Here is a 12,892-nt window from a genome sequence, read left to right as displayed (position 1 = left end):
GGAGTAGGGACAGGCTCATGGGATTTTAAAAGCTTGGCTGTTTTCTTTAATTCCTTAAAGTGTCACCCTGTAGATACAGCCCTTGAAAACCAGCTCAGCTTAGAGAAACCTTACTGTCCCCGTAGATATGCTGAGCCTCATTTGTAACTCCATCTGACTCCACCTCTTGCCTCTATTGGCATGTATGCATGGCACAAAGCACCCCCATGCTCACACTTCCATGCTCTCCAGCCTGCCCCTTTCTCTCTTCCCAGGAGATGCCATGACACATACCTCCGAGAAGCAGAGACTGTGCTCTTTGGATTTGTTTAGCTTCGGTCCATGTTCCTGTGGAGGAGAGAGAACAAGTCAGGAGGTCTTGCCAAAGGTCTCAGGGTTTCAAGCAACCTGAAATCAGACCTGGTAGCCAACTATCATTACCCCCATTTTATAGATGGGGAAACGGAGGCAGAAAGAGCTAAAGTGACTTGCCCAGGATCACACATTAAGTTTGTGGCAGAGGAGAACAGAGCACAGGAGCCACTATATTACATTCCTTCACAGAACTGGAAATAGAACCCAGGAGTCCTGACTCCCAGGCACTTGCTTTAAGTAATAGACCATCCATGCTGCACCATGGCCAGGGACAGCGCTTCCATTTAGGCGACCTAGGCGGTCGCCTAGGGCAGCAGGATTTAGGGGGCAGCAATTCTGTGGCGGGGGGTCCTTCCGCGCTCCGGGTCTTCGGCAGCAATTCTGCAGCGGGGGGTCCTTCCACGCTCCGGGACCCGCCGCCAAAGTGCCCCGAAGACCGGGAGCGTGGAAGGACCCCCCACCTAGGGCGGCAAAAACCCTGGCACCGCTCCTGATCGTGGACAGACTGTGCTTGGTCAGAGATTAACACCTGTAACCGCCATGGAACATCACTGGTCACTCCTCACAGTCTGCGACAGAATAAAGAGGGTGTGAGGAACCATCTTTGTCAGGCAATTCCAGAGCAAGCTTCCTCCTTCTTGTCATTTCTCTTCAATCTCCAAAAAAAGCAGTAAGATCTACCTCTGGTGTTACGTTGCGGGTGAGACAAATCATTCCCTTTAGCTGGTAAGAAAGGAATGTGCTGGCCTGTTCTGTACCCTGGGTTCTAAAGACCTGACTCATTCCACCAGCCCCGCTCAAACAAGCTGTCCCTCCGGAGCACACTAAGCCCAATTTCATTGGAGCTGAACTTTTGTCGTTTTCCACTGTCCTTGCAGAGCCGGCCTACAAGGGCATCCCGAATTGTTTTTATTCTGATCACAGGCCTGCAATTACCAAGCTTCCACATTTGCATGGGGCATTTGAAGGCAGTTCAGAGTGTGTGTCTGGTGTTGAAACATTAAGTCTCTCTGTGTGCTCTGCGTACGCTGGGGCTGCCAGAAAAGCTTTGAGAAGGAGAGAAGAAAGAAAATTCTCATCCCTCGCTCCCTGGGCTGCTTAGCCTCTCTGCTGGACTCCTGCCTAGATCTGGGCAGATAGTGCAAACAAAATAAATCTGCAAATATTCATTCGACTTCTGCAAACTCGATTGACTACGTGTTCCTTGCATGAAAGTCTTCAAGCAGATGAATCCAGATATCATTATTATTTTTTATATGGCAATACAGCTACCAGGCCCCACCCGGGTTGGGGGCCCCACTATGTTAGGTGCCATACAAACATCTAGCAAGAGACAGTCCCTGCTCTGAGGAACTCACGGCACAAACACTCATGATGTAAAATTTCACACACAGGGTACGTCCACACTGCAATTAAAAAACTGCGGCTGGCCTGTGCCAGCTGACAGGTTTGTAGGGCTCGGGCTGTGGGTCCGTTTAATTGCAGTGTAGATGTCCAGGCTCGGGCTGGAGCCCAGGCTCTAGGACCCCGCAAGGTGGGAGGGTCACAGAGCTCAGCTGCAGCCCACGCCAAATCATCTACACCTCAAATAAACAGAGACACAGACTGAGCCCTGCAAGCCCGAGTCGGCTGGCACAGGCCAGCCGTGTCTAATTGCAGTGTAGACATACCCTTTGGGAGGAAATTCTGAATTTGCATCAGGATGGGCTAGTTATCTAAGGGCCTGTCTTCCCAGTGTTATCTTGAGGTAAACCAATTTCCATCCACACACACGTATCTCTAGCTTAAGATAAGTGTTGCTTTCAACTGAGGCTTGCTGGCTTGTTGGATGGGGGCTGGAGTTCGAGCGCTGCAGATGCTAGAGCTAGTGCAACTCGAGCGTTGTTTGCTGTGTGGCCACTCGCACTTGAGAGGTGTTAACTCAAGTGTTGATAGCTCAAGCTAACCCTGCAGTGAAGACAAACCTGGAGAGGAGACCTTGCCTTCACTGGAATGCCGGGTTGTGTTAGAACACATCCTTGACGAGTCATGTTCACTGACATGCCGTCAAACATGACTTTGCTGGGACTACTGCATTCAGCATTGTGTTATGGGCGAACCCTCCTGAAACTATATATAGGCTCAATCCCTGACGTGGTATTAAACACAGAGGCCCCTGTGGACCCTGACTGCAAGATGTGTTTAACATTGTGTTGGTTAACGTGACTCCTGATGGCTGTGTTCTGATATCACCTACATTTCTAGTGAAGACAAACCCCACATCAGAATCCAGCCAGGGAGCAGAAGCAGTTCAATGTAGCTTAGGAGCGAATGGCGCTTGTTGCATGCTGCAGGGGAGGGGCTGTGGGGATGGGGAAATAGCCCTGAGAAGAGTTCAGATTCTGTATCAGGTGGGTTGCCCCTACAGACTATTTTATGCCTGGTCTCCCACCAGCAACAGCCCCGACTCAGCCATTATGGGCCAGCACAAGCACAGACAAGGACAAGTTGGGGTTTGCACGAACTGAGCTAACTGGTGGTGATTCCAGTTACAAGTTTCCATGGCTTCGGAGGCCTGAGCTAAAAACTGGAGCATAAGTACCTAGAGGCCACTGCCGCTGCTTGTGCTGCACTTGGGTTTGGCAGCGGTGCAGCTACTCCGACTTCAGGCCATCAGGGCTACTCCAGAGTGTACACAAGCCTAATTATCCTTCCATTTTGTGTCAGTCTGAAAGGGGCTGTGGGTTTTGCCCAGTTCCAACCACTGGTTCTAAGCCTGCGGACTGGCCAATCATACATAAGCCATGCTCTCCCATGAAACTCTTGTGAGAGAGATCTGAGAAAGGTAAGCTGAGGGAGGGGAATAAGCCTCTGAAAGGAGCAGGTACAGTTCAAGAACAAAAGCACTAACAAGAAGCTCTCCCAATCTCGCTACAATAGGCCTTTTAGTGCTGGAGATGGCCATAAAAGCACTGAAGTCTCTCAATGTGAAGTGAGATGGGGCCATTAGACTCATCTCTTCCTTTCATCCTTTTGCGGCTCAAACAGAGTTAAAGGGGAAGTGGACAGACTCAGGAAAGTGGGATTTGTACTATCGAGTGAGTTGCTGGGGCACGGAATTTTCATTCACACTTCAGAGCCCACAGTGCTCCCAGGGAGGCCACCACTGCACAATGGTCAAGCGCACGCACACCCACAAATACACACGAGGACACACACATGGGGCTATCGCTGCTCATCCAAGAAAAACTTTTACAGAATTTCAAAAAATACAAGCTAACTTTTTCTTTTCATTTTCTTGCCCGGTGTCAGATAGTGAGTCAGTAGCAGACCTAGACCTGAATCCCAGGAGTGCTTTCTAGTCCCCTGGCTCTCACCGACAGAGCACACCTTAATTCTTGACAAAGTAGTACGACCTGCAAAGCTAAGTGCATATTTCTCTTCTCAGCTACACTGGTGTAAATGTGAGTAACCCCAGTAAGGTCAATGTTGGTGTAACTGCACTGGGCTTAGTTCTACTCTCACTTGCATTAGTGTAAATCTGGAGTAACTCTGGTGAAGTCAATGGAGTCACACCAGTGTACATGATAGGAGAATTAGGCCTAATGACTTTAATGGAGATACTCCTGATTTACCCAGCGGGTTGAATCCAGACTTGCTCACTCGGGGTCAGATTCTGATCTCACCCAGGTATTCATCAGGAACAACTCCACTGACTTCCATGGAGCTATTCCTGATTTACAAAGGAGTGACTGAGCCTGATTTTGGAGTAAATCCAGTGTCACACCCCTGTAGTCAGTAGAGTAACACAGGCCAAGTCCTCTGCTGGTATATTTGGGGCAGCTTGACTGAAGCCAATGGAGCTGTGCCTGTTTTCACAAGTAGAGAACATGACCCTCCTCACAGTATAGAGGATCAGAACCAGGCCCTGTGTGTTACTCAGTTTTTACTCAGGTATCACTCCTATTACAGTTGTGCTAATAATGGGTGTTTTGGTTCTCTGGCAATTCTGAAAAAAATCAAGAAAAACTGTTCCAGGGCAAACCGAAAATGAATTTTTCAAAAAATGTCATCAAGTCGAAAAACAAAAATAAATGTCAGGTTGAATGGAATGTTTTGTTTTGACAAAATCACAATGTTTTGGGTTCTGGACCATTTTTAAATATCTGGAGGTTTTTTCCAATAAAATTACAGGATATTTTGAAGCACAAAGTTGTTCTGAACCCCCCCCCCCAAAAAAAATTGAAATATTTTGTTTCATAAAATGTCAAAATGAAACATTTTGATTTTTTCTGATTTTTTTATGGTGTTTTTCAACCAAAACTTGGTTGGATCCAACTCCAATTCCCAACCAAATCTGCATTCTTCACTGAACAAAAGTTACAGCGAAAACATTTTACGCAGCTCTCTTCCCACTGAGTTCTCCCTGAGTAGCAACTGAGCTCAGGGTCTGACCTAGTGGAGTTCACTGGGTTTACTACAAGCAAAACTAGTCCACTAGTAATTGACTCCAGCAATATACCGCCACACCACCACCACCACCAGCACTTCCATCATCAGGTGGCAAATGGAGCAGAAGATGCGGTAACGCTGATAACAACATTGTTTTTCCCTTTCTTCCCACTTAGAAGAAGAACAATTCTGCCAAGCGTATCTCACAATGAAAAGTGAGCCAAGTGCCCACCAAGGCGGCGGCGGGGCCCTGATGTGCCGCAATTCTAGCATGAAATTGAGCTGCTGATTGTCTCACGGAGTGGTAACTAGAAAACATAAGATGTAATTACTCAAGCATGCCGGATCTAATTAGAGGCTGCCCAAGGGTGACATTGCTGCCTTCACGTGTGCTCGCCAGCCTGAAGGAGAAGAAGAGACTTACTTTGTTTCTGCAGAGGTGGACAGAGAATCATCCTCCGGTTGGGACTGTGAGTAGGAGATGCCCGTCTATCTAGCTAGCTCTTCGGGGCAGGGACCATGTCTTTCTATGTGTTTGTACAGTCCCCAGAGCAGATCAGGGCCTCTGGGCATTATCATCTGATAAACATTAAAAGACAGGGGCCAGCGAAGTGATTCCAATAGCTCTCTGTACACCACCCCGATCAGGGTGGTAGCTTGATGCTTCCCCTGCCTTCAGCAACGCCGCTTCAGGTGCAGGGATGAGGGGAGCAGTAATTTCCGGGTGGGTCGGAGGCTTCATCTAGACTAGGATTGAAGGTTATTGGATGGAGTTAGCTATCTCGATCCCAACACCTTCTAAAACTCTAGACCAGACGAGGTAAATTGTACTACAGCACGTGCTAAACGGGTTGAGTTAAAGCCTTGCTATAGTGCAGTTTACCTTGTCGTCACTAGAGTTTTAGAAAGTGTTGGATCAAGCTAGCTAACAACACATCTTTCAATCCTAGGGTAGAGCTATACTGCAATTGTTTGGTAGAGTAGACGTACCTGAGCTGGCTTTAATCTAGCGAGCTCGAGTAGAGTAGCGCACAAATTGGACAAGCCCACCTGGAATCCTGCGTAATTACTTGGGTGGGTAGCCCCTGCTGAAGCACATGCTGCTGCAACTTCACTGCTATCAGTACACCAGCCAGCTGGATTAAAGCTAGCCCAGGTATGTCTCCACAAACTGCAACCACACCTCGTGACCACCGCATAGACATATCACTCATCTAGGCAAAGCTGTGAAGAAGAATGGCAAATGGGCGTGGCCAGCTCCTGCTGCAGGATGAGAATAACTCCCAAGCAACTGGAAGTCTGCAGGGCCAGAGGAATTTGAGAAGGCCAAGGAAGGAGCTGTGAATTGTGGTTTGAGGTTTAAATTCTAAGATCCTTGCCAGCCCATGTGGGTTTGTTTTTGTTTCTGGATTCGATTAAAAAGCAGAAGGGACCTTATTTTCCAGTTCTGGTTCCTGTTTAGTTATGGCTAAAATCTCAGGAGGGCAGCTCAGAAGATTTCAATCCAAGGTGGGGGAAATCCCACAAAATCAACAATAGTCCTAAGAGATTAGCTATTTGGGGTCAACGTCTTAACAGAACCACTTGCCAAGGTTTCATTGCCCTGGAACCTGAGCACAGGCCCCGATTCAGCTTCAGACATAACCTTAATCTTGATCCAGATCCCACCACCTCCTCCCCAGCCCATCGCCAGCAGGATTACATAGCGGTGTGTGCACATAGGAGCATACGTGTGGGCCGTAAATCCACAGGTTCTGTGTGGATACTGATGGGCACTTTCAGCTTCCAGTGCTCACCCAAAGCAGGAAGGCTAGCCAACCTGGGCAAAAACTGGTAGTCCGTGGGGCACTGCATGGGAAAGCATGAGCCTGCGAGATCTCCATCCCAAACAAGAGAAGGCAAAAAGAAATCAAACCATCTAATACACATAACAGTGAGCACACTGGGGCTGGGGCTATTGGGGAGTCCTGGGGGATTCTGGGTAATGGGGATGTATCAGGGGCTGGGCAGAGCCCAGGGAGATTCTGGGTAACAGAGAATACGGTGCTGGGCATGGGCCAAGAGGATTCTGGATAACAGAGAATTTGGTGCTGTAATAACTCAAGAGGTACACTTGCAAACAGCAGCCTTCGATAGACAACCCTCACTTTCCAAGACCATAGGCTAAGTCCCGGCAGGCACATCAATGTGTGGGAGGCTTTGGCCAAGCTAGGTCCATGCATCAAATTAACACGTGTCTTCTGTGAAGAGCGAGCAGGAGCCGGAGCCGAGGTCCTACCTGAACAGAGGTGCAAGTTGTGATCACACTGGTGTCATAGATGGTGTTGCTGTCATTGATGTCATCTGGCAAAGCAGGGCTCTTTTCTGTCTTAGGGGGCAGGGTGACAGGCAGCGAGGGGTTTTTGGGGGACAGATTGACATCCGTACCATTGCCGAAGGCCTGAATGGCGTTTCCTGCGAGTGGGAAGAGAGACAGGGCTTTGGGGATGTGGTTTCACTATCAACTTCTATGCACACAACTCACAGGGCATACAACAATAAATACTAAACATGCTGTGCTTCCCCATGGATCTGAAAACACTTTACAAACATTAGGAATGGATTAAAGCTGACAAACTCCCCCTCCTCATGAGACAGGTCAGCATAATCCCCATTTTATAGATGGGGAAACTGAGGCACCCAGCCGGGATGCAACGTGCCTGAGGCCACACAGCAAGCTGGCGGTAGATGCCAGCGCAGAGGCCATGGTGGACGTTACATCCTTGCTCCAACCACTATACAGCATTACTTCCTTAGACTGGGAGTGGAACCCAGGAGTCCTGACTCCTGGACCACTGTGCTAATCACTAGACCACAATCCCTTCCCAGGGCAAGGAGTAGAACCCAGGAGTCCTGACGGCCCATTCCCAGCTCTAACCACTAGAAATGTTGCTTGCTGTGTTTTAGGGTGGCTCCCAGCTGGTTGTATCAAACTTCATGGTCATCAGGGCTAGGGGCTGTCTTAGATAACGACTGAGAGACAGCCACTGCCACCCCACGTCCAGGCTCTCACACCAGCAGCCCGTGAGAGGAGATAATTGCTGGGGCTCTGTTGGGCCAGCCGGACAGCCTCCTCCTTGGGAGGGGGTCTGCTTGCTTCCAGGCAGCTGCGGAAGCAAAAGCCCTCAAGCTTTATTTGCACACATCCCACTTTGAGAAGCATGCCATGGCAGAGACAGCCAGGAGTCACTAGCTGTCAGCGGGATGCCGGGGCTGGGGGCGGGAGTGAGCAGGCTTCGAACAATGTGGGCAAGTTATTTCTCTTCCTGTCAGGCTGTCATCTCTCATTCATACGCTTCTTCCTTCCTGGCCTCGCACCTTCTCTCTCTCACACACTCTCTCTACCCACCTATCCTCCTTCCCATTCCCTGCTCCCCATTCCAGCCCTCCTTCCTGCCCAGACCTCATTGCTTTGGGACCCAGCCTGTCACCTTGAGGTTCTGCTTCATTCGCTCTGACACAGCCCCTGCAGATCAAAGTGTTTTCCTCTCCTTAACCCCCCCAAACCGCAGCCCCAAGCCTGTTTCTCAAATATCACTAAATCCCACCACAGAGGGGATACGTCTTACGAACTCTCACCTCTAGTGGGGACCCCACCTCCTCCCTGAGCCCAGGGAAGGGGATTGAGGGCAGCAGTGCTGGAACTAGGGGTGAGCCACAGCCCCTGGCTTGAAGCAGTAATAACAAACACCAAATGCACGATCGAGGGGACTCTGTGTCTCATGGATCCCCTGGAACGGTCCTGGAGTCCTCCCCGCTCCAGCCCATTGCTCTGCAGAGGTTGTCAGTGGCTCTCCCATGCAGAAGATTGGGGCTGGCAGCAGTTCTGCTGCTCCAATAGTAACTCCTCCTTCCCCACCTCTCTGTCTCACACAGGAGGCCCTAGCCTGTTTCAAGGTGGCAGCCCGGGGCAATTCTACCCAACGGCGTGAGAAAAGCTTCCAAAGGGGGGGAGGGGGAAGGGGCAATGAGGCACCGTGTGCTGACCCGCTGCTCTGGCTGCATGCCCAGCGCAGAGATAAATGCCCAGGTGCATTGTCTCCAGCCCTGCTCCCCACTGCGGCGCCATCACAGAGAATATGGCAGTTGCTGATGGAAACAGCACAAATTACGCCTTTTCCACTGAGCCCCCGATTCCTCTGCAGCTCTGCGAGCAGGAGAGGCATCTTGGGGGCATGGCGGCCGTGTTTAGGGAAGGCAGAGAAAAGAAGAGAGCAATGGGATGGGAGTGACTGGAAAGCAGAACTAAAAATACCGTCTTCCACTTCCACCTCCATCCTCTCCCTATCTTCCTTCCCCATCACCTCCCATCCTCCTCTACCACCTTCTCATCCTTCATCCCTCCCTGCCCCTTGCTATCCACACCCTCATCCCCCAAGTTCAGCATCCCTGCTCCCTTCGCCAGGCATCTCTTCCTGCCCATAGGCATTCTCATCGGCCCTAGATGCACCATGGGCAAAGCACACCAGAGGCAGAGGTTTCCAGCTCCCCCAGACAGGGACAATACACAGGAGCCAGGAACCTGGAAGAGATCAGCTGTTAGCCACATGGTTCAAAGCCACTGAGTTCAAGGTGCTGCCCTTCCCCCCAACACACCTTAATCTTTCCTCCCTCCACCTTCCCCTCCATGACACCCCGATTGCTCATTGCAAAGGAAAAAGAAATGCCAAATGAGCAGGGGGGTAGAAGAGTTAAGTAGCGTTGCCAGCGCGTAGGGTTTGACTGTGAGTTTCATGATAGTCGGTGTTTTACTTAGAACCCAGGATCTAATGTAAATGATTGCATGAGAATCTCAGTTCTTTGGAAACGAAAGCTAAGATTCCAGCCCTCCTGGTGTGACAATCACTAGTCATCCCATCAAAATACATATAACATTTATAAAGTCAGTGTAGTAATCTTTGAATATTCCATGTATCTATAGCATCTGTCACACCTGGTTACAGAGAAAAGCTTGAAAACGTGACCCAAGTGTTCCTTAAAGGCTCAGAAACTAGAAGGCAAAGAAAAAAAGCCCCAACATTGTGTGAGTCTGGGGGTTAAGCTCATGAGTATTAAGCTTATTTCATGATTTTTGCAGCCCAGACTCGGGGGTTGGGGTTGGCAGAACTGGTCATAGGAGAAATTGAGGAGAGCTGTGGAACTCGGAGTTCACAGACCTGGAAGGAATTATACTTGGAGTGGAGATGGGTTGGGGCTTAAGGACACAGGGTACAGGAAGGCTAGCAAGCTAAAGAAGTATGGATTGGCTGAATGGACTATAAGGTGGATAGAAAGCTGGCTAGATCGTCGGGCTCAATGGGTAGTGATCAATGGCTCGATGTCTAGCTGGCAGCTGGTATCAAGCGGAGTGCCCCAGGGGTTGGTCCTGGGGCCCATTTTGTTCAACATCTTCATTAATGATCTGGATGATGGGATGGATTGCACCCTCCGCAAGTTCGCGGATGACACTAAGCTGGGGGGAGAGGTAGATACGCTGAAGGGTAGGGATAGGGTCCAGGGTGACCTAGACAAATTGGAAGATTGGGCCAAAAGAAATCTGATGAGGTTCAACGAGGACAAGTGCAGAATCTTGCACTTAGGATGGAAGAATCCCATGCACTGCTACAGGCTCGGGACCGACTGGCTAAGCGGCAGTTCTGCAGAAAAGGACCTGGGGATTACAGTGGATGAGAAGCTGGATATGAGTCAGCAGTGTGCCCTTGTTGCCAAAAAGGCTAACAGCATATTGGGATGCATTAGTAGGAGCATTGCCAGCAGATTGAGGGAAATTATTATTTCCCTCTATTCGGCACTGTGAGGCCACATCTGGAGTATTGCATCCAGTTTTGGGCCCCCCACTATAGAAAGGATGTGGATAAATTTGAGAGACTCCAGGGGAGGGCAACAAAAATGATTAGGGGACTGGGGCACATGACTTATGAGGAGAAGCTGAGGGAACTGGGTTTGTTTAGTCTGCAGAAGAGAAGAGTGAGGGGGGATTTGATAGCAGCCTTCAACTACCTGAATGGGGATTCCAAAGAGGATGGAGCTCGGCTGTTCTCAGTGGTGGCAGATGACAGAACAAAGAGCAATGGTCTCAACTTGCAGCCGGGGAGGTCTAGGTTGGACATTAGGAAAAACTATTTCACTAGGAAGGTGGTGAAGCACTGGAATGGGTTACCTAGGGAGGTGGTGGAATCTCCAGCCTTAGAGGTTTTTAAGGCCCGGCTTGACAAAGCCCTGGCTGGGATGATTTAGTTGGGGATTGGTCCTGCTTTGAGCAGGGGTTTGGACTAGATGACCTCCTGAGGTCCCTTCCAACCCTAATCTTCTATGATTGTATGTAGGTGGAAATAGACCTGGGTCTATCTAGTGTATCAATGGCACGTTGCAACTGCAGTGGCTTAACTGAGCTACATGATGAGGTGGGGAACGGGTGTTGGTGGGACAAAGCAATAACACATTTGATACCTACCTCTGGACTCCAACATCTCTAGCACTCACAAGTGAAATGAGTTTTGGCAGATCTCCGTCTAAACCCTAGCAGCCATTGAGCCATACAACAAAACGGACACACGCTTTTGACGGGACTGGTAAGCTCTCTCGAGAACCTCACGTCTGGAACAGTGGAGGATGAAGCCGGTCCAAAAGTCCCAGGCATCATGCAACTCACACAACACTCATGCATTTGGCAGCTCTGTTGTGCCTGCCTCCGTAGCTAGTAAAATGCCGTGTCGCTCTCAAACGTGACATAGCGAGTGTCATTCACTTTGTGGGCTGAACTGTGCTTGGCTGTGCTGTCACTGACCACTAGGCCATACTCTGCTCCCAGAGCTAGGAATCCTGACACCCAGCATTCCAGTGCTGCCTAACAACAAGTAGTATAACCCACTGGTGAAGTGTGTCCCCCTCTATGGACTAGTCCACGTAGAGGATAACAGCCTGCTTAGAGCAACAGTTCTTCTTATACTATAACTCAGATGGCTGAGGTGTATGCTGTGGCACTAAAGGCCCTGGGTTCAAAACCTGTTAATTCATGTAGGGAAAAAGCAGCATGTAGTGGTATAATTAAACACTGTGTCCTAATGAACATGCATAAGGGGGCTGTATAGGTAACCTTAACTCTACCCAATGCCTTTCACCAGCATTAAATCCTCATGATACTTTTAAGGGGAAGTTTAAGAGTAAAAGCAAACTATCAGCAAATATGCAAATTAGCTCATTTGCATAATATGTCCGACATGGCGCTGTACAAAATGTGGCAGCTGTGCAAGTCTGAACTGAGGTGCACTGGTACAGCTGCATAGGGTGAGCAGGCAGGAATAGTGGGGCGGGAGGGTCTGCAGGCCAGGATTATGGGGCACTGGAAACATTGGGGTGGGGTGGCGAATGGGGGCCATGACTGGAATAGCAGGCGGTGCTACAGGTCAGGAGTCAGGGGAATTGGCAGAACTGCATATGGGGAATCCAGAACTGGAAAAACGGGGGTGCTGATGGTCAGGATTGAGGTGCATTATTAATAATAATTATTATATTATTTCTTTATTTTCTATTTACATAGTACCCAGGGAGCCAGGGCTCCTACTTCCTTCTCTACAGTGCCTCCTGGTGTGAAAGCGACAATGCCTTCTGTTTCATGAGTGTGCTAGGCTAATCCTGCAAGGCAGGACTAAATTGCAATGGCAGAATAATCCAGGCCTGCTTGCACCCAGTTGTTATCCCCAAAACAGATGAAATTAGCTTGACGATTAAGCAGGGATGGGGACATTGTTAGCACTAGGGCGAGAGAGCTTGACGGTAACATTTTCAGATCATTAAACTGAATAACAACGAATTAAATGGATACAATTATAATAAGTAACGGAGAGAATGAAGCTCCTGGAGCTCAGCACACCAGGGCCTCCTTCATCAAAGGGACCTTGTCAATAGCTATCTGCTAGGTTGTAAGGTTTCCCAAAACTCCACAGAAAGCAAGCCCAAGCCAGAAGGAATTTCCTACATCTCCTTCCTGTTCAGAGACATGGAGCAGGAGCTCTGACAAGGTCTTGTGGAGAGGCCAGAATAGCTAGGAGGTTACAGATACCTGCAG

At 49.4% G+C, this 12,892-nt stretch overlaps 1 protein-coding gene across 1 annotated transcript in view; it reads right to left on the bottom strand.

Annotated features, from left to right (window-relative positions):
* Window positions 1-50: 50 nt before the first annotated feature.
* The window catches only part of GFRA2 (GDNF family receptor alpha 2), an 84,263-nt gene continuing 71,421 nt past the window's right edge, over window positions 51-12,892 (bottom strand). Inside the window, exons 7-8 of the mRNA XM_029912747.1 lie at window positions 7,064-7,239; window positions 51-327 (exon numbers count right to left, since the gene is read on the bottom strand). Coding sequence (XP_029768607.1) covers window positions 211-327; window positions 7,064-7,239 — 293 coding nt within the window. The 3' untranslated portion in view covers window positions 51-210. The remainder of the gene's footprint in view (window positions 328-7,063; window positions 7,240-12,892) is intronic.

The sequence above is a fragment of the Terrapene carolina genome, unplaced genomic scaffold (genome assembly GCF_002925995.2).
Source record: "Terrapene carolina triunguis isolate 2854851 unplaced genomic scaffold, T_m_triunguis-2.0 Scaffold53, whole genome shotgun sequence".
Taxonomy (NCBI): domain Eukaryota; kingdom Metazoa; phylum Chordata; order Testudines; family Emydidae; genus Terrapene; species Terrapene triunguis.
Note: the sequence above shows the minus strand (reverse complement) of the source record. Positions and strands in the feature narration are given on the sequence as shown.